The sequence below is a fragment of the Dendropsophus ebraccatus genome, chromosome 11 (assembly GCF_027789765.1).
Source record: "Dendropsophus ebraccatus isolate aDenEbr1 chromosome 11, aDenEbr1.pat, whole genome shotgun sequence".
Classification (NCBI taxonomy): Eukaryota; Metazoa; Chordata; class Amphibia; order Anura; family Hylidae; genus Dendropsophus; species Dendropsophus ebraccatus.
The window spans coordinates 63,617,237-63,639,460 of record NC_091464.1 but is presented as its reverse complement, the minus strand read 5'-3'; the positions used below and the strand labels follow the sequence as shown (position 1 = coordinate 63,639,460).

At 44.2% G+C, this 22,224-nt stretch overlaps 1 protein-coding gene across 3 annotated transcripts in view; it reads left to right on the top strand.

The window, feature by feature from the left end:
• IFNAR2 (interferon alpha and beta receptor subunit 2) overlaps window positions 1-22,224 on the top strand; it is a 49,585-nt gene that overhangs the window by 22,683 nt on the left and 4,678 nt on the right. For all 3 annotated transcript variants that reach the window (XM_069945851.1, XM_069945852.1, XM_069945853.1), the window contains exons 3-7: window positions 10,829-10,955; window positions 17,914-18,083; window positions 18,181-18,356; window positions 20,444-20,612; window positions 20,967-21,100. In XM_069945851.1, the coding sequence (XP_069801952.1) occupies window positions 10,829-10,955; window positions 17,914-18,083; window positions 18,181-18,356; window positions 20,444-20,612; window positions 20,967-21,100 (776 nt within the window). The remainder of the gene's footprint in view (window positions 1-10,828; window positions 10,956-17,913; window positions 18,084-18,180; window positions 18,357-20,443; window positions 20,613-20,966; window positions 21,101-22,224) is intronic.

Here is a 22,224-nt window from a genome sequence, read left to right as displayed (position 1 = left end):
TGATATTGGGAATGAATGTGTTAAAAGAATTAGATGGTCTGATGGCTCAAGAGCTGGGTCCCAAGTATTGGAAGAATGTCCCAAACCTGAAACCTCCACAAGTGGCCCTCCAGAGATCGCTGAAACAGTGCCGGATGCAGGCAACCCTGTCCTGCCTTGTAGGAAAAGTGGGATGTGTGAGAGTACCCTGTTCAACTTCTTTGGAAGTGCCAGCAGGCCATGAAGTAGTAGTACCCCTACCAGTGGGCACCAGCCACCAATTGCTAGGAGCTACAGTGATGGTAGAGCCTGTGCTACAGAAAGAAGGGGTAGCAGTGGGACGAACCTTGTGCACAGTCCAGAGTGGCCAAGTCCTGATGAGAATAATGAACATTAACAGCCACAGTGTGGTACTGGCACCTAGAGAACTGGTGGCAGATGTGTTTCCTATTGAGGAGGTTGAAGCCATACAGGAGCCTAGCTGGCACATCAAGTCAACTGATATGGCCACCACCACCCTGACATTGTGCCAAGTAAGAACTGAAGCTGTCAGGACTACAGGAGGGCAGCTCTTGAACGAAGTACATTTGGAAGGTGCAGAGATGACTCCCGAGGAGAGGGAGCAGTTAGTCAGGGTCCTGGGATCTCACCCAAATGCTTTTTCCCGGCACGAAGCAGACTTTGGGAAGACACAGACGCTTGAACATGAAATTCCAACTGGAGATGCTCGACCAGTACGGGAACGGTACCGACAAATACCCCCAGCACTGTATCAGGAGGTCAAGGCCCTGCTGAAACATATGCAGGAAAGTCACATCATTCAGCCTAGTAGGAGCCCCTGGGCCTCACCAATTGTGCTGGTAAAGAAAAAGGATGGGACCCTGCGATTCTGTGTTGACTACAGGCGCCTCAATGCATGTACAGTCCGGGATGCCTACCCATTACCTCGAATTGAGGAATCCTTGGCAGCGCTAGGCCGTGCCAAATTCTTCTCTACCCTTGACCTGGCAAGTGGGTACTGGCAAGTGCCAATGGCAGAAAAAGACAGAGAGAAGACTGCCTTTGTTACACCTATGGGACTGTATGAGTTCCTCCGCATGCCTTTTGGACTGAACAATGCACCAGCTACATTCCAGAGGCTAATGGAACTGTGCTTGGGTGATCTGAATTTTGAATGCCTGCTGATCTACCTAGATGACATAATCATCTTTTCATCAAGTTTTGCGGAACATTTGGAGCGGTTAGACGTGGTCCTCGGCCGCCTAGAGGAGCATGGGCTGAAGTTAAAACCCACTAAGTGCCACTTGTTCCAGAAGAGCATTGAGTATCTAGGTCATGTGGTAACAAGGCAAGGAGTCCAGCCCATAGACTCAAAGATTCAGGCCGTTAAACAGTGGCCCACACCCAGCAACAGCAGTGAGCTTCGGGCCTTCCTGGGGCTGGTTGGATATTACCGGCGATTCATCAAGGAGTTTGCCCAGGTAGCAGCGCCTCTGTATGCGCTCCTCCAGGGGTGCTTGCCTGGAGATACAAAAGGAAAGCCATTCGTCTGGGCTGAGGAGGCCGAACTGGCCTTTAGGGAGCTGAAGAAATTGTTGACCAGTGCCCCTATCCTGGCCTATGCTGATTTCACAAAGCCATTTGTGCTGCAAACTGATGGAAGCCTGAGGGGACTTGGAGCTGTACTGACCCAAGAGCAAGATGGTCAAGAACGAGTAATAGCATATGCCAGCAGAACTCTGCGGGAGAGTGAGAAGAACCCCGACAACTACAGCTCCTTCAAACTTGAGCTCCTGGCAGTGGTGTGGGCGGTGACAGAAAAGTTTGCGGACATCTTGACAGGAGTCGAGTTTGTGTTGATGACTGACAATAACCCACTGGTTCACCTGAATAATGCCAAGCTGGGTGCCTTGGAGCAGCGGTGGGCAGCTCGACTTAGTAAATTTAACTTCAAGACACAATACAGGCCGGGGCGGAGTAATGCTAATGCAGATGCCTTGTCTCGTAACCCGTTGGAGAATCCCAGTGGCCCCACAGACGAAGAGCGGGAAGAGGTCGAGACCCCCAATTTCATGAAAGTGCCTAAACCACTGAAGAGTGCTCCTGTTCAGGGGGTGGAGCAGGCTGTCGAGATCACTGCGGGAAGGTCCATGGAGGAGTGGCAGGACTGCCAACAGCAAGACCCACAAATTGCCAGAGTAAGAGAATGGCTCCTTACTGATCACCAGCCAGCGTACAGGGAGTGTGAGACCTTGACATCATTTGGAAAGAAGTTGTGGCTGCAGAGGGGCCGTCTGACCTTCCGCGAGGGAGTCCTATGCAGAAGAGTACAACTCCCCACAGAGATTGGTCCCACCTGGCAAGTAGTAATACCAGATAGTGAGGTAAGGAACGTAGCTGAGTGGATGCATGAAAGGAAAGGGCATTTTGGACCTGCCAAGACTTGGGCATGGCTACAGAGATTCTTCTATCATCCTAACTCACAAAAGGTGGCCCAGGACATTTGCAGAAGCTGCCGAAACTGCAACCTAGCAAGAGCTGGGGATCAGCAGGCCCCAATTGGTGTTATACAGACAAGCTACCCACTACAACTTGTGATGATGGACTATCTTACAGTAGGAGAGTCCCCGAGAGGATACAAGTATTTGCTGGTCATGGTGGACCACTTTACGAAGTTTGCTGTAGCGGTCCCCACCCGGGACCAAACTGCTGAATCAGCAGCACAGTGCCTGTGGAAAAATTTCATTCTGCCTTATGGCTGTCCTACACAACTGCACTCTGACCAAGGGGCTTGCTTTGAAGGAAGAGTGATAGAGGAGCTCTGTCGGTTGTACCAGATTCGGAAGACACGCACAACACCTTACCATCCACAGGGAAATGGCGCATGTGAGCGCCTGAACAGAACCCTTCTACAGCTCTTGAGGACACTGGAGGAACAGAAAAAGGAGAGATGGCCAGACTACATTGCAGAGTTAGTGTGGGTGTACAACAACACTTTACACTCAGCCACCGGTTATTCACCCTTCTTGTTGATGTTTGGGAGAAATGGGAGATGCCCTCTGACCATGATGATGCCTGACAGTGGAGAAGGTGAAGGGTGGACCCCTGAGACTTGGATGGGAGACCATCGGAAGAAGGTACAAGAAATGTACGACCTGGTCGCCCAGCGCCTTGGCCCCCGCACATTACCAGCAAACAAGAAATTGAAGGAGTTGCCGTTACAGGTGGGAGATCGGGTAATGGTACGCAATCGCACAGCCAGAAGGGCTGGAAAGCTGCAGTGGCGGTGGGAAGTCACGCCATATGAGGTGATCCGGCAACCCAACCCAACCATACCAGTGTATGAGGTAAGACCGGAGGGTGCAACTGGACCGATGCGCATAGTACATCGAAATATGCTTAGACCATGCACTTTTCTGAGAAGAGTTCCTGAACCCCAGCCAGAGAGTATCAACATGCCCACGGTACCCTCTGGGGAAGAGGAATGGTGGGTACCACCCCAACCAGATCCAACCCCCTTGGAAAGAAGGGAAGATATGCAGCAAGAGGAGAACAACGCTCCCTCTGTGGAGCCTTCAGTTGAGCTAAGACATTCTGGACGTGCTAACTTTGGAAGGATGCCTGCACGTTATGAGGACTATGTCTTGGGTATGCAGGTTGCCGGGACGGCTACCCTCAAACGAGGGGGGGAAGGTGTAATGCCAGAAGGTTCTGCTGCAGTATTAGAGCATAGAGGTTGGATGTTATCACCTCCGTCCAGCAGAGGGAGTCAGTTCCCAGCTAGGAGTAACAGAGGTAACTGGGGAAGGAAAAGCCAGAGACTCAGGAAGTGTGACCCACCCAGTTCCTGTAGAGAGAGAAGATTCCAGTGCTGGAGGTCAAGGGCAGTGACCTGTGCCAGAGCTAAAGAGAGGTGTGACAAGGTGATCCACAGAAAGCAGGACAGCTCAGCCAGGTCCATAAGAGCTACAGCAGACAGAGCAGTGTGCAGCAGTGAGGGAAGAGAGCAACACAGCCCAGTGCTAGCAAGTGGAGTGCAGAGCACCTGGGACAAAGAGACACTGACACAGGAGTGTCCAGCCAGCCTCATCACTGCAGCAAGGAGAAAGGTACTGCTCAGGGGAGACAGAGCTGGTGCTGCAGGGGAGCCCATTGTTACCAGCAGAGTCAGGAAGTGGGGCCCCCTGAGAGACTGTATATAGTTGTGCTACACCACATAGACTGAAGTGATATCCTCCCTGCTACTTACCTAGCTTCATAAAGAGACAGTGTTCCTGTTCAGTAAGAATCTACCTGTTATACAAGTTAAAGAATTGGTTGTATCTGCTGAATTATCTACAGTAAAGTTATCCCAACATTACTCAGCTGTCAGAGTGAGTTTGTCGCCATCCACCTGCACCCCTTACACATGATACAATATTAAGGTCATTCCAAAGTGCAACTTGTTGGCTTTCAGGAACACTCAAAGAAATTAAGAGAAAACATTGTGGAAGTTAGTGAATGATACTTTTATTGACCAAGCACAGGGAAATAAATATGGAATCACTCAATTCTGAGGAAAAAAGTGTGGAATCACTTAAATTGGAGGTAGAAAAAAAGGACACACCCAGTCTATTTCCTTTCCCTTGCCATTTGTCTTGAAAACCGAAAAAGTACAACTAAACAGATGAAGCACAAATGGGAGGAAGCTGGAGTCAATGTATGTGACCGAACCGTAAGAAATCGCCTAAAGGAGATGGGATTTCTATACAGGAAAGCTAAACGAAAACCAGCATTGACACCTAAACATAAAAAAACAAGACTCCAATGGGCTAAGGAGAGGCTATCATGGACTGTGGATGACTGGATGAAAGATGTCTTCAGTGATGAGTCAAGAATCTGCATTGGACAAGGTGATGATGCTGGAACTTTTGTTTGGTGCCGTTCCAGTGAGATTTATGAAGAGGCCTGCCTGAAGAAAACAACCAAATTTCCACAGTCCTTGATGATATGGGGCTGCATGTCAGGCAAAGGCACTGGGGAGATGACTGTGGTTCATTCTTCCATCAATGCACAAGTTTACATTGACATTTTGGACAGTTTTCTCATCCCTTCAATTGAACAGATGTTTGGAGATGATGAAATAATTTTCCAAGATGACAATGCATCGTGCCATAGGGCAAAAACAGTGAAGGCATTCCTTGAAGAAAGACCAATTCAGTCGATGTCATGGCCTGCCAATAGTCAAGATCTCAACCCAATTGAAAACCTGTGGTGGAGATTGAAAAAAAAATGGTCCACAAGAAGGCTCCAACCTGCAAAGCTGATCTGGCAACTGCTATCAAAGAGAGTTGGCACCAAATTGATGCAGAATACTGTTGTCACTCATCAAGTCCATGCCTCAAAGACTGAAAGCTGTTATAAAAGCCAAAGGTGGTGCAACTAAATACTAGTGATGTATTTTGAATCGTCTTTTGTTTATGTGTTTTTCATGATTCCACACTTTTTTCCTCAGAATTGAGTGATTCCATATTTATTTCCCTGTGCTTGGTCAATAAAAGTGTCATTCACTAACTTCCACAATGTTTTCTCTTCATTTCTTTGAGTGTTCCTGAAACAAGTTGCACTTTGGAATGACCTTAATATTGTATCATGTTTTTGAGTTTGTTTTTACAGCATGAAATGTCTGAATGAGTGCTCATCCAAGACTGGTGATTCCATACTTTTTGCCAGGGGTTGTAATAAAAAGGGTTTATCCAAAGGCTTTTTTCTTCCCATTAATTTAGTGTTTATTGCAGAATCAAGGTAACCTTGTCCAATAACAATGTCATATTCAAATGGAAACAGTTTTGAACGGCGTTAAAAGAAGAAATCAATAAATCTAGATTTGAACATAACAGATGCAACTCTTACTGAATGATAGGTTCTGGAAAATAACAAAATAACTTCTCCCATGGAATCAACCAAATAAAAAGAAAAACAAAGTAGAAATGACAAAGAAAAGACAAAATGTAACAAACTATTATAATAATAATAATAATAAAAAAAATAATAAGGGTGGAGGGAGCGCTACGGGGGGGGGGGGGGGGGGGGGAAGAACAGACCACTTCAATCATCCTGGAAAAAGCTGTGTAGGGAGAGAAGGCCCATTTGTAAAGATGGATTCTGATACTCCCAGAGACTCATCCATGGAGACATTGTCCCCCCATTGTCTCCCCCGCCACCCATATATGAAGCCTCTGATCAGGGACATTGAGGAAGGTTTTGTAGATAGTGGTGGAACACCAACAATGTTATAATCCTTCTCCTGGGAAGAACATGCTGTATATATTTTATGTGCCTTGTTGCAGTTTTAGGCTGGGTTCACACTATGTATATTTGAGGCTGTATTTGGTCCTCATGTCAGGTCCTCATAGCAACCAAAACCAGGAGTGGATTAAAAACACAAAAAGGCTCTGTTCACACAATGTTGAAATTGAGTGGATGGCCGCCATATAACAGTAAATAACTGCCATTATTTCAATATAACAGCCGTTGTTTTAAAATAACAGCAAATATTTGCCATTAAATGACGGCCATCCACTCAATTACAACATTATGTGAACAGAGCCTTTTTGTGTTTTCAATCCACTCCTTGTTTTGGTTGCTATACAGCCTCAAACATACAGCCTCAAATATACATAGTGTGAACCCAGCCTAAATTAGGGAGTAATCGAGACCCATAACTCCCAGACTAACTGGTAACCCAGAGGGTCCATGTTGTCTGCCAGAGTTAGCTAACAATACAAAAGGTGTCCAGGAAAAAAAGGACTGGAGAAAAAAGTCTCGAACCGAGTGGGTGACTTTAGTAGACTCCTACAAGATGGAGGCTAGAAAGGATTGGAGTTGAATATACTGTATGCTAACCCAGATATTCACCTACAGAGACGCCATCAGAACAATACAGCTGTCAGGGGCCCGGGTCTAGACTAGATTAGAGGGGGCCCACCTGACCCAGCCTTCCTGCATAGGGCTCCTGACTGCTGTACCGCACACACACTGCACCTTCCTGCCTGTCATCCGGCTCACTGTGATAGGCAGGGAGGTGTAGACAGAAGTAGTGCCCCCTCCTCATTTTATAGAAGAATCCCATTGCCATTGCTAATCGTAAAAACGGTTATATACCTCATCAGTAGTGTATTCTGCAGTCACAGCAAAATCTAACAATCTGCTGATGCAGACAGTGTACATGTTCCAGGAAAGCCAACTCATTCACAATATTTCTGTACGCAGACTGCCGACACAGTGGCGTTGTTTTTTTGTATAATTGCATTATAAAGGAAGAGGTAGGCGTTACACAAAGGAAATAAACAAGGAGGGCTTCATATCTTGTAGTTGCATCCTATATTAATAGTAACCCCTTCCCGTCCTGTACGGAGACTGCATACTGTGGGCAGCTATCAGATCGCATATATGACATACATTTCTATCATAACAATCAGGTGTGTCCCGGAGGTGGAGAGCAGCTGTAATACCCAACATCTCACTACATCTGTGAAAAGACTTGGATAACCTCTTCAGAGCTGTGATCAGACTGGTTCTATTTGAAGACATCTCAATATATACTAATACTACAAGTGCAAAATGAGTAGTAAGGCCTATTCACTCGATGTTTTGCTTACACATTTGGGGTACATGTTGGTTGGCATATTGTAAAAAAAAAAAAAAAAAGTTTGTTGTAGGGTACTACCGGTGGTTGCATTGAGTTTAGTAGACCAAATGTCTATTAGCTTTGCCTACTAAAAAAAAAAAAAAAATCTACAAAAACCCCTCCAGCGATCAGCTGATCCACAAGTATGGCTTCTAAAATCCTTGGTGTCTGTGAGAATCTTTTAAACTTGCTTCAAAAAATTTCACAACCCTACTTTATCCTACCACACAAGACATACATTTTCTCTTTACCCACATCCTCAAAAACATTTCCTTCAATCATTGCCAAATATATTATTCAGCCTCCAAAAAAACTCAGTGTATCCTCTGTTAAACAATTGTACAGCATTGTCTGTTCCCCATACTTTTTTTTGGATTGGTAAATACTGTAGAGGTGAAAATTTGTTATTTTGTTATTGATAGATTTTACACTGCTCACACAGACATTTATGAGAGTTGCAAAAACAGCATAGCGCCATCTCTGAAGTTATGTAAACTGTATAGACTGTGGTGCATCACGGCCATTCTGTCTTTAGATGTATTTAGGTTAGCCAGCGTACATAGATGGTAGGGAATTTGCAGGTTCAGACTACACACAGAATGTGTTTGTAGTCTGTTGCCATGGATACACATTCCTGCATTGAAGGTGTGTATTCAAAACAGAAAACTGGATGTCTGTGTACCTAGAGCAGGGATTGGGAACCTTTGACTCTCCAGCTGTTGCAAAACTACAATTCCCATCATGCCCCATTCCCATCCCTGATCTAGAGGAACAAAAGCATTGATAATCACCCAACTAAGAAGAAGGTATGCAGAATTTTAAATGACTAGAAAGAATGCTCAGGATCATTTGGGAAATGTAAAGTATGTTGTACTCTCTGGGAGACAGTTATCAAGACTGACGTGCCCCAGTCTTAATTAAGGCCCCGCCCCTTTTCCGTGACTGAATTTACTAAGAGGCATACACCTCTTAGTAAAGTCAGCCAGCCCTGTGCCTGGCGCAGGCATTGCAAAAAATGTTTACACCTGCTTGGGAGTAGGTGTAGATTTGTATCATGATTTACGCCTGCGAGTGGGTGTAAATGATAAATCTGGCATGGGAGGAGGCCACACCCCCTCCCGGCCTTTCTGTGCTTCCCCCTGCCCACCCATAAGGCGAGCGGGGGATATGTCTGGTGTACGCGAGCAGCTTCTGTGCCCTAGGCCACACCTCATTGACTCATCTGCTGCAGATTAAAAGATATATTTTTTTTACCCTAACCAAGGCATCAGGCGCATTTTAAAAGGCACTTAAAGAAGCAGTTCACTTTTTTTTTTTTTTCGCCCCCCCCCCCCCCGGGTAGCCGCTGTCAAGTATACTTACAGAAGATAATCGGTGTCCCGCGGCGTAGCTCCGGTCCCGTCCCGCGGTGCCGTTCAAATCGGGCGTGCGCTCACTTCCGCCGGCGCTGTGACTCCTCTTCTCGGCCTTGTGATTTGAACGCCAGAAGTCACGCGCTTCCATAGCGAATGCATGGAAGCGAGTGACTTCCGACGTATAATCACTGGTCAGAGAAGAGGACTCGCAGCAGCCGGCGGAAGTGCGCGCGCCTGATTTGAACGGCACCGCTGGACGGGAACGGGACACCGATAATCTTCTGTGTAAGTATACATGACAGCGGCTACCCGGGGGGGGGGGGGGGGGGGGGGAGAAAAAAGAAAAAAAGTGAAATGCTTCTTTAAAAGGATTTACTGTCATGAAATAGCCAGTACCGTCATTTTTTTATTTTTTTTTTTTTTCTTTGGGGGGGGGGGGGGGGGGGGGGGGTTGTTGGTGGATACAGTATCCCTTTAAGCTTGGACTTGTATGCTGTTGGGAATATGCTGTTGATCCAGAATAATCTGGGTGTGAGTGGGAAGCAAGTGGATCATTGGATAATTTCCAGGGCCCAGTAGAGCAATACATAAGGAAATCCCATTGTAGCTATTTCCTAAAATATTCGTCAGAAATGTCTGTGAACCCAAAGCACTTATTACATGTCACAGCCTAGAATGATGAACATTATAGAACCGCCATATCTCTCCAGGGTTAAAGAGTATTCAGGACATTTGAGTTAAAAGGGACAGGAAGGACACCCCAGTCGTGTTCTCTTTCATAAGGTCCTGGTCATGTTTGTATACAGCTTCATTGTTTGGACTTTAACCCCTTAAAGAGGTGGTGTTACAAAGAAAACTAGGTCTATAGTGATGCTAGGTATATAGTAAATTTACAAGCATTTCTTAAAGTATATCATTTGAGACGTATAGACTCGCTAACCCCCATGTGCTGCTTTGTTTGATCACCTGTTGACCTTGGTAACAGCCCCTCAGGCGTCCAAGTTCACTGTTGCATGGCAACCGCAGGGTCACAGTTCAGAGCAGAAACCAGGAATGGGGCACATGGGGCGTTATTACTGTATGGGATACAGAGGGCGTTATTACTGTATGGGATACAGAGGGCGTTATTACTGTATGGGATACAGAGGGCGTTATTACTGTATGGGATACAGAGGGCGTTATTACTGTATGGGGCACAGAGGGCGTTATTACTGTATGGGGCACATGGGGCGTTATTACTGTATGGGGATACAGAGGGCGTTATTACTGTGGGATACAGAGGGCATTATTACTGTATGGGATACAGAGGGCGTTATTACTGTATGGGATACAGAGGGCGTTATTACTGTATGGGATACAGAGGGCGTTATTACTGTATGGGATACAGAGGGCGTTATTACTGTATGGGATACAGAGGGCGTTATTACTGTATGGGATACAGAGGGCGTTATTACTGTATGGGGCACATGGGGCGTTATTACTGTATGGGGCACATGGGGCGTTATTACTGTATGGGGATACAGAGGGCGTTATTACTGTATGGGGATACAGAGGGCGTTATTGCTGCAAATTATTGATTAACAATAATTTTGTTTTATGAAAGAAATGCAGCCCATTTTTCCCCTGATATCAAACCATATGGTTCTACAATGTACTTAAAATAAGATTTTTAGATGAATTAAAAATAACACAAAGGGAAATCTAATACAGTAGCTCAGGGAAAAGCAGTATGTCAAGGAAACACCCCTTGAGAAAGCTATAATGTAAAAAATGTGTTTGTTTTTTAATTTATTTTTATTCATTTATTTTTTGTTTCTCCTTGCAGTTTCCAATGCTCTGCTGCCACCAGGAAACCTTACATTCAACTCGGAAAATTTTAAGCATGTCCTGACCTGGGAAGATGCCAGCAGAGAGACTCCTATCTACTACTTTGTAGAGTATTCAGAGCGACAGTAAGTAGCAATAAGTTTATTGAATTCAGATACTTAGGATGCACCATGTTCATCTTCCTGGGTTTAAGGCATTATCCAAATTAGCTACTTGATTCCAAAAACAGCACTACTGTTGTCCTCAGGTCAGGTGTGGTATTACAGTTTGTAACTTTTGTGGAACAGGGCTGTAGTGGCAGACAAACTGAGAGTAAGAATGGTGCAGTTTCTGAAAGAAAGTGGACTTGTTTTACTTATCCTGAATAATTCCTTTAAAGGGGTTGTCCGGCGATAAAAAATTATTCACAGAATAACACACATTATAAAGTTATACAACTTTGTAATGTATGTTATGTCTGTGAATGGCCCCCTTCCCCGTGTCCCACCACCCCCACCCGTGTACCCGGAAGTGTGGTGCGCTATACATTACCTGTCACGTGCCGACCACGGTCTCCGATCCTCAGCAGTGACGTCTTCTTCGGGAGGCCGGCGGATCTTCCCGAGTGCCGGCCGCCCTCTGCAGCGTCATCCGAAGCTCAGCCGCGATTGGCTGAGCATAACTGTGCTCAGCCAATCGCGGCTGAGCGGCTGATGACGCGGCAACGTCATCAGCTGCTCAGCCGCGATTGGCTGAGCACAGTTATGCTCAGCCAATCGCGGCTGAGCTTCGGATGACGCTGCAGAGGGCGGCCGGCACTCGGGAAGATCCGCCGGCCTCCCGAAGAAGACGTCACTGCTGAGAATCGGAGACCTTGGACGACACGAGATGCGGTGAGTATAATGCACCACACTTCCGGGTCTAGCGTGGGTGGGGGGAAACACGGGGAAGGGGGCCATTCACAGACATAACATACATTACAAAGTTGTATAACTTTGTAATGTGTGTTATTCTGTGAATAATTTTTTATCGCCGGACAACCCCTTTAATAGCAGTGGCATTGAAAATGGCAAATCACTTGATGTGAGAATTTTTTTTTAGACATTCATATTGCTCTTTTTCTCACTTAACATTGATCATCTGTTAATAAAACATCCTAAAATATTGCAGTTTTTTTTCTGGCCACTAAGAAAAAAAAAAAGCCTATGTGTAAATGGTTCTAACTCCTCCCTGACACATGTGCGGATGTATGAAGCAATACAAAGGTGCTAAACTTATAGGGGGAAAAAAGGATATGGAAACATCAAAAAACCAAACCAAAGGGCCTCCTCTTTTAAAAAAAAAAAACAAAAAAAAAAAACTGAAAAATATGTATTTACAATGAAACTTCACTATTATTGAATAAACTGAAAATGTAGTATGTCAGGATTCTTAAAAACACAGACTACCCGTCCAACACTCTATATACTACCTTGTCCCTATGGGGAAACGCTAGGTACAATGGTCATTAATATGACCTCACAAATGTGTATCTATTGTAAATTGTCAATGATGACAAAAAAGTATATACATAGATTGCTAACCACTTCTCTAAAAAATGTATATGATGTCAGTATGACAGAAAAGCTGTCCCAAGACAGTGAGACTGTAATTTTGACACAGTGGACATAGATATATATAGACAGTGTCAGCCGGGATCAGTCTGGGTACAAGAAGTCACTGTCAATATTCTTATTAAATAGGCGAATAGCTGTACATAATAGCTGTAAATAACTGACCATGTGCTATCACAGCAGCTTTTGAACTACATAGTTCTTCTCAGTGTTGTAGGTCACATCAGTGTTAAGGCCCTATTACCCGAAGCGATTATCATACCATCATAGCGATACCAACCGTTACGGCTTATAATCGCTTTGTGTAATAGAAGACATTGATCAGCCGACATGCACGATGTTGGCTGATCGTTGTTTTTCAACACATTGAAAAATCAATATAGCAACAATTTGCTGACGTCGCTGTGGGCAATAGGAGCAGCGGCAGCCGATCACCGTTATCTTCTCTGGGCTGCCCGGACGATCCAACTCCCTGCACCAATTTCTCCCCCCCCCCCCAGAGCTCTTGCTCGCTGCCCACACGTGTAATAGCGATGGCAGCGAGTGGGGAACGAGGAGCAAGCGCTTGCTTCCTCTCATCGCCCCGTGTATTAGGGGCCTTAGTCACTTGCTTAGATAAGCTGAGCTATGCTGGTATATGTACAGTGAGTCCAAGAAGTATTTGATCCCTTGCTGATTTTCTTTGTTTGCCCACTAATAAAGACACTATCCTTCAGCACTTTTAATGGTAGATATATTCTAACATGGAGAGACAGAATATCAAGAAAAAAATCCAGAATATAATTTTAAAGAATATATTTTAATTAATTTGTATTTCAATGAGGAAAATAAGTATTTGATCCCTCTTGCCAAACACACTCAATACTTAGTGGCAAAGCCTTTGTTTGCAAGCACAGTGGTGAGACGTTTGTTGTAGTTAACCACAAGTTTAGCACACACACCAGGGGGAATTTTGGCCCACTCTTCTTTGCAGATTCTCTCTAAATCATGAAGGTTGGTGGGCTGTCGCTTGGCAACTCTGACCTTCAGCTCCCTCCATAGATTTTCGATCGGATTGAGGTCTGGCGACTGGCTGGGCCACTCCATGACCTTTAATGTGATTTTTCTTGAGCCAATCCTTTGTTGCCTTTGCTGTATGTTTAGGGTCGTTATCATGTTGGAAGACCCAACCACGGCCCATTTTCAGAACCCTGGCAGAGGGGAGGAGGTTGTCCCTCTGGATTGTGCGGTATATGGCTCCATCCATCTTCCCAGTGATGCGGTGAAGTAGCCCTGTACCCTTGGCAGAGAAACACCCCCAAAACATTATGCTTCCACCTCCATGCTTGACGGTGGGCACAGTGTTCTTGGGGTCATAGGCAGCATTTTTCTTCCTCCATACATGGCGGGTGGAGTTGAGGCCAAAAAGTTCAATTTTGGTCTCATCTGACCACAAAATCTTCTCCCAATAACTTGGTTCATCTTTCAAATGATCATTGGCATACTTGAGGCGCGCCTCCACATGTGCTCTCTTCAGCAGGGGTACCTTTCGGGCACTGCAGGATGTGAAACCATTGTTGCGCAAAGTGTTGCCAATTGTTTCCTTGCAAACTGTGGTCCCAGCTGCCTTCAGGTCATTTGCTAACTCCTGCCGAGTGGTTGCAGGACGATTTCTGACTGTTCTCATCATTGCCACCCCACGAGGCGAAATCTTCTTCTTTGGAGCACCGGGCCGAGGTCTGTTGATTGTCATGTTATACTCTTTAAACTTTCTGATAATTGCACCAATAGTTGTTACTTTCACATCCAACACCTTACTAATCTTTTTGTAGCCCATTCCAGCTTTGTGAAGGTCAACAATTCTGACTCTGAGGTCCTGTGACAGCTCTTTGGTTTTACCCATGTTGGAGACTTGAAATCTGTGTGATCTGTCTGATTCTGTGGACAGTTGTTTTTCACACAAGTGATTAGTGAGAACAGGTGGCTTCAGGTCAGGTAACAAGTTTATTGGGAGTGTCTAACTGGTCTGTAAAAGCTAGAACTGCTAATGAATACTAAGGGATCAAATACTTATTTCACTCCATGAAATACAAATCAATTAATATATATTCCTTAGATTTATTTTCTGGATTTTCTTTTTAATATTCTGTCTCTCCATGTAAGAATACATCTACCATTAAAAGTATAGAATGATCATGTCTTTATTAGTGGGCAAACAAAGAAAATCAGCAAGGGATCAAATACTTCTTGGACTCACTTTATATAATGTCAGTATGGCAGAAATCCTGTTCTTAGACAGTGACACTATAAGTACTGAATTAATGCTGACTCTCTATTATGTAGTTTAACTTGTACAAATCATGTATTCACACATTAAATATAATGTTAAATAGTTGGTCATGTCAGCAATATGAATTAACACAGCTGAAATAGACATAGACAAAAAATAGACAGTCCAAGCCGGGATCAGTCTTGTATCGCAATCATTGTGTCAGTATTCCTATTGAGCAGGTAAATAGCTGTGCTATGTGCTATTATTATGTATTCACACATTCAGCAGCAGACAACAGCGCTGTCCCAGCTGGAATCAGTCTGTGCCTCACAAATAGCTCTAATATATTAAATTAACTAAACTATGTGCCGAGGTGAAGAACCGGCCGCATAGTTAGTGATTCTCAGTAGTGGTAAATCACATAAGCGATGGACACTCACTGAGATAAGCTGAGTGCTGTCGAAAAGAATCTTTTAAGAATCTTCACATACTACATTTTTAGTTTATTCAATAAAAGTGAAGATTTATTGTAAATACAATTTTTTAAGTGAGGGGTCTTTAAAAAGAGGAGGCCCTTTGGGCTTTTGGCCCAATGGGGGAGATTTATCAAACATGTTGTAAAGTGAAACTGGCTCAGTTGCCCCTAGCAACCAATCAGATTCCACTTTTCATCCCTCACAGACTCTTTGGAAAATGAAAGGTGGAATCTGATTGGTTGCTAGGGGCAACTGAGCCAGTTACACTTTACACCATCTTTGATAAATCTCCCCCTATGTGTTTTTGGAATGTACTGAGCAGGCGCTGGGGCTGAGCCCGCTTCATATCCAGCAGGTGCAAGCTATTGGCTCACTGACCAGCATTGGAGATAAATATGATGCCAGTTGTTAAACTCGCTGGTTGTTATAGTCCTTAGTAACTATGGCATCTAGGGGGGTGCTGGTACGGTCAGGGCTCTGATAGGCAAACCCTCCACGTAGTCGCATGGTACCAATGACTTTGCATGCCAGCTAAGGGCCTTCTGAAGGCCTCCATGGCTGCCTTGTTAGATCCACTACTGCAGCCTGCCATTTAGTAAAAGTAGTAAAACAAAACAAACACTACACATATTTTATACCATTGTAATTGTACTGAGAATAAAGCTAACACGTCATCTTTACTGTATGGGGAAATCACCCCTCAGAATTGCGCTATTATGGGGAGTAGTTTTTTTTTCTGTTTCAGTTTTGCCCTTCAAGTGATTTAACAATTTGTTTCACTATTCACCTTGAAAAAACGAGCCTGGCGCCAGTATATAACAGCACATCGACTCCTACAACAATAATTTACGGGTGCCGTTCCCTGCAGGGTGCCAGAGGACCATCCCTCCCTCTCCTGTGCTGTGGTTAGCTCATTCCATGTCTTTAGATGTCATTCTCAGATCCTTGACTTTTTGAACATTATTTAATCTTGTCGACAGATAATAGAATTAGAATAGAAGAAAAACATACCAGCCCAACCATGCACAACCCTTCTCAGCTAAATGTAATGTAATCTAACACCGGTCTGTGTTGAATCAGACTCTTCCTTTTAGCACCTTATGAAATTACAGCCATAATGAAGGTAATAAAAACAGTATTTATTACCTCTAATCTTACTACATGACAGTAAGCAGAGATCCTGAAATCTGCAAGGAATCAATACAGAAATTGGACAATGACGACCTTCAATCTGCAGGCAGTTTATTATAGAGCAGGAAAAACTGAGCAGATTGATATACTTATATAGTGAAAAAATATACCTATTATAATATCCATCTCTGCTCATTTTATGCTGAGTCCAGTGAGTGGTTGTACTTAGTGAAAGATAGGATTCACACTACGGAATTCGCGCGGATAAGTTCCGTTGCTTGTACCTGCTCACGGCATTGCGCCTCTGAGCAGGTACAGGCAACGGAATCCGCTGGAACTTATCAACTCGGATTCCGTAGTGTGAACCCACCCTAAGGGTACTATTAGACGGGCCGATAGGGGCCCAATAATAAATGTAAATGAGCGCCGATCGGCTAGACCATGGATAGGTAATGTATTCTTTTGCAAATCGTTAGCCGCCGGCCGCGCATTGCTATTACACATAGCGGTGCGTGGTCGGTGGCCGACAATTATAGGTCTGAACCTATATCAACGATCAGCCGATGACAACGATCATCGGCTGATCATTGTGTTTATTACTTGGAACGATAATCAACCGGATAGGGGCGATTCGGCCGATTATCGTTCCGTGTAATAGTAACCTTAGGCTGTCAGTTTCTGACTTGGACTTTCCACTGGCCTCCTAAGAATAAAATGAATTGAGATTTACATCAGTAAATTACTAGGTGTACACAATCTTTCGCTGATCAAAATGGATGCGCACAAATGCATCCATTTTTCCATCCGTTTTCCAATTCGTTTTTTGGAAAAAAAAAGATAGCAAAAACGTAGTGTGAACCCAGCCTAAGCAGAGCCAGCCATAATGACAGGCAGCAGCGATCACGCTGCTGTCTACTATTAACCCTTTAAATGCCACTATCTATAGTGATCCCCGTGTTTGACATGAATGTGGGTGTCCTGATTAGTTTCCCATCTTACAAATAAAAATATTTATTTAAAAAAAAAAAAAAAAAACTTGTATCATACCGTGCAGAATCTGATCTATTGAGGAGCGAGGGGAGCCGGGAGCCTCACGCACAGCCACGGTGCTGAGCAGGTAATATATGCTCCGGACTGGGGGCTGCAGGCGGCGGGATGTGGTAGGTTAAAAGGGGCATTCACTTCACACTACCAGGTTCCACAGCAGATTTCGCTGCAAACTCACAGCGTGTAATCCGCTGCGGATCCGGTACGTGTGGAGCTACCCTAAACATATTATTAAAACAATAAAGGATGCTAAATCCAGTAGAATAGAAGAATTGCAGTTTTTTTTAGTCACATCTAAAAAAAAAAAAAAAAAAAAAAAAAGGAAAAATTAAAAAGTGATTTTAATAAATTCCCCAAAGTGGAAAAAAATAGGAAACACAAAAACAAATGGATAAAAAAGTTGTCTTTAATTTCACAAATGAAACTTAAAAAATATTAGATAAATATGTTAGGGCCACAGGATCCTGTATTGCTCTTATTTTCCATTCCCACATCATACTTCTCCATTGACAGAAAAATTATAGTTATGGCTCTTGATACGAAAAAATAAATAAGTAATTTACCTCTTTTTTTTTTACCCCTTTAGCACGCGATATAAGACTGTAAAAACTTGTTCCAATGTTACCACCCGGCACTGTGATCTGACCAAGGACTTAACCGATCTTGATAGCTCCTACAGAGTAAGGGTTAGAAGTGTCGCAGGACATAACTCCTCCGTTTCTAGGGCCACTAAGGGCTTCACTCCAGTTGAGCTAAGTAAGTACCTGCAGGAGACTATGGTACTATTGTATTCATTAACCTACAATAATAATTCCCTTTGATAAACCATATATATGTTGTATTTAAATTGCAGCCCTACTGGGTCCACCTGTAGTAGAGATTGTTGCATGTGATCGCTGTATCAGAGTGTCTGTCCAACCCCCGGTCTCCTATTTATGGAGTGAAGACGAGCAGCAGTATGTGAGCATGATCAGTTATGGACGCTTTTCCTATATGTATTACAGCATTAAGGTGACTCACATGGACCCGGTATGTAGACCTAATAATAGTACACTAGTCATTTATGTATGTCCTGTCTATAGAAGAGACCCTCAATCAGTGGGATCTGATATTAACACCTCTTTAAATTTATTACATTTTGGGACGGGGTCTAGTTATGCACCAGTCAACCTGCGTTAAAACTGATATGTTATCTTGGTTCCTGAGGTAGTACCTTACCTGAAGATCATGTTGTTAGGTCACCTATGAGTTAAAAGAGCCCTACAGATCTATTACATGCAGTTCTCATAATTTGACCATGGCATGTAATGGTTTAAACTGCCTAGTGCCAGCTGAGCTCCCTTGATCCTGGCATGGATGGCAGCCTAAGCCCCTTAGCGGCCATAAAACTGGGGGCATCACTGGATAGATATCAATAAAAACATTTTGAACATACCTTTATTTCCTGTGTCTGTGTTTAAATTTTTATTGTAATGCCTTTATTCAGGCCATGATTAGTGTCAAGAAGGTGGGGCCTATCATTCCATGGCCCCTAGCACTACTTCCTTTCACTATGCTGTGTGCACAGTGCCTGTCACTGAATATGCAAGTGGCAGGTATGCAGCACAGTGAGGTGTAGTGGTGGTTGGGTTCTGGGAATGACACTGACACTTGACACGGTTCATGACCCGTATAAGGGTATTATTTCATGAAAATAAAAATACAGAGACAGGCTATAATAGAATGTTATGAATGGTTTTATTGATATCTATCCAGTGGTGCTGCCAGCGGACTAGGCAGTCAGGGGTGACTCATTCCCTTTTAAGTTGGAATATTGTTGAAATAATAGTTGGAATATATTAGGTACATGGCGTTAAGATTTTTTCATCAATAGACTGGTGCCGTTGCGGGAATGCTGGAGATGGGCCCACCCCCGGTGTGAGGTTCTACCCTCCCCTCTGTGATGCGGCTTAATTACAGCCATTAAAGTTGCGTCCAAGAGGGATTGGGGCTTGGTCAGACTGGGGGAGGGAAGGCCCTGTTAGAAAAATGCTTTAAAATATATCTTAAAGGGTTAAATTGATTTCTTATGATATGGATTATTAATATACTCATTGATATGTACTTCTTAAAATAGGTAAATATGCCAGGAGGAAGTCAGTTAAGGAATGTGTGAGGAAGGATGTCATGAGTTCAGAATGTGTCAGGGAAGGGATCCTGAGTAAGATTTGGGAGCCTGCTCATTTGACACCTAGACAAACAGATTTCCTATCAGTATTTACCAGATATTGTAAAAATAGCTCTTTATTCTCTTAACTCTAAGCTAAGCGCCCTATTCCACCGGACGATTATCGTTTGCATAATCGTTAACGATTTAACAATCTCAAATGACCGCTATTGCGAAATACCTGAAAACGTTCACTCATTTCCATGGAACGATAATCGTTACTTATGATTGTTTTTGCGATCGTTTTTTCTTCGCTATTTTTTAGCTATTGCTTTCGTATCTACTGCGAACGACCGAACAACGTCTTATTCAATTTGAACGATTTGCGAACGAGCAACGATAAAAATAGGTCCAGGTCTTATAAAGCGATCAACGATTTCTTGTTTGGTCGTTAATCGTTAACTGCTATTCAAACGAACGATTATCGTTTAGATTCTAACAATTTAACGATAATCTGAACCATAATCGTCCGGTGGAATAGGGCCCTAACTCTAAGCTAAGTACAATGTATCTTCCTCAGATGCCCCTTAGACCCTCTGTGGGTGTCGTCTCCTTGCCGGGAAGTAAAACAAATTTTGGCTCCGGTGTGTTTGGTCCTGATTGGTAACAGAATTTTCCTTACAGGCCCGCCCCCTTGCATCAGGACGGCCCAGTGCCCGGGAATAGACCAGCGTCATGCATGGGAACTGGGCCACATCCCACGCCAGCGCCACACTATTGATGTAGAAATCTTAAAGCAATGTATCTGATGGTGCAGTTGCTTTAAGTGCATTGTGAATGTAGTAAAGGCAAAATAAATTCATCAGACTTACAATCAGACTGGGACTTTTGAGTCCACCACCTTGTGTATTGCCATTGCAATATTTTATAATATATTTTCTGATAACTGATATTAATTTACCATTGACAGGTTGTAAATAAAGAAATAGATATCAGTGAAGAGAATTCTACACTTATCCCCAACCTACTACCAAACACCAACTACTGCGTGTCTGTGGACATCATAAAGATTCCATTTACACTCGGGAAGACAAGAGCCTCTGAAGTAAAATGTGTCCTCACTGAGAATCATAAGAACGGTAAGCAGACATCAAAGAGTACATGTAGTATCATGTGATGGGAGTCACTACAAACATCACATAAGTAATATAAGGGCCCCACTTGGGTCTCCCCTCTATGACCTAAAGCAGATAGATGCTTACAGTGGACGGATGTATTACAAGGCCAGCCATTTATTGGCCATCATGTAATACTAAGCATCCAGCTAGCTGCAGCTTCTCCGCTACATCCACCTATTTGCCTGGGGTCTTCGATTACTTTGGCAGCTGAGGACCCAGCCAAGCTCCTCAGGGCTGTAATCATAAAGGCTCTATCTGATAATGGAGATGATGATTTGCAGTGTGTGTGTAATAAAGTTTTTATTTTTATTTTAGAGAGCACTACGATCTATATCACTGTGTCGGTGGTCTGTGGAGTTCTACTCTTGATCGGTTTAGTCCTTGCCTTAATAGGGCTGGACTTCTCAGGATATATCTGCAGGGCAAAGGTCTTAATCCCAGAAGTTTTGGTACGTGTGGTGTTTTGTATTCATGTTTTTTCTTTTTTCAATTCAACACTGAATTGATTTGCTTTTACAGATACCCATAAACCTCGCTGTACAGTAGAAAATCCAGGTCTATGATGATGATGAAGCCTTCTTTCCTCTAGACTTAGAGAATGTCCCCTTATCATGGTTATAGGCCTAAGTGTAAAAAACAATCACTAGAAAGATCTCTGTACTGTCCAGTCATATAACTGTACGTCGTGATCAGATCGCCCCTTAGGGCCCTTTTACACAGGCCGATTATTGTCAAGGAGCGTTGCTAGAAACACTGCTTCAGCCGATAATCGGCCCATGTAGAAGTTACAGTGATCACGGATTCTCATGCCTCAGTTTTCATATATACTCCATATGCACCAGTGTGGATACCAAGAATATACTTTAAGGGGAGGTTCACACGTACCGGATCCGCAGCGGATTTCTTGCTGGGAATTCGCAGCGAAACCCGCTGTGGATCCTGTACTGTGAAGCTGAATTGGTCCCATACACGCAGCGGATCTGCTGCGTGTATGGGACCCGGCCCCTTTAACCTCCCCGCCGCCCGCAGCTCCGGCCCCTTTAACCCCCCCGGCCGCCCGCCCGCAACCCCGGCCCCGAGCATATGTTACCTGCTCTGCGCCGCAGCCAATCAGTGATTTAGGAGCGAGGGGAGCTGGGAGCGTCGCACACAGCCGCAGCGCCGAGCAGGTAATGTATGCTTGGGGCTGCGGGTGGCCGGGGGGTTAAAGGGGCTGCGGGCACCACTTCTATGGTGGATGGTCGGTGGAATATAGCTCAGCCAGTTAGAAGGTTGTTGTGACACCAGTGCTAACTCAGCCCACAGGTGTGATGGTATACCTCCTTTTAGTGTGTGGCGGACTATATTGCTTCCCAATGGTCTGTGACCTGCCAGGCTGTGATGGGTCCCTTGGGTGCTTATCACAGTTGTCCAGAGCGGAGAGATGACCGACCCAGACTGTCGGTACCACCCACAGAAAGGGGAAATGACCCAAGGACAGTGTAGCTGGTATGTAGGTGCTGGTGCAATGATCACAGAATCCCAGTAGAATAAATAAAACTTTTCTTTACTGGCAAGTCTCTGGTAATACAGG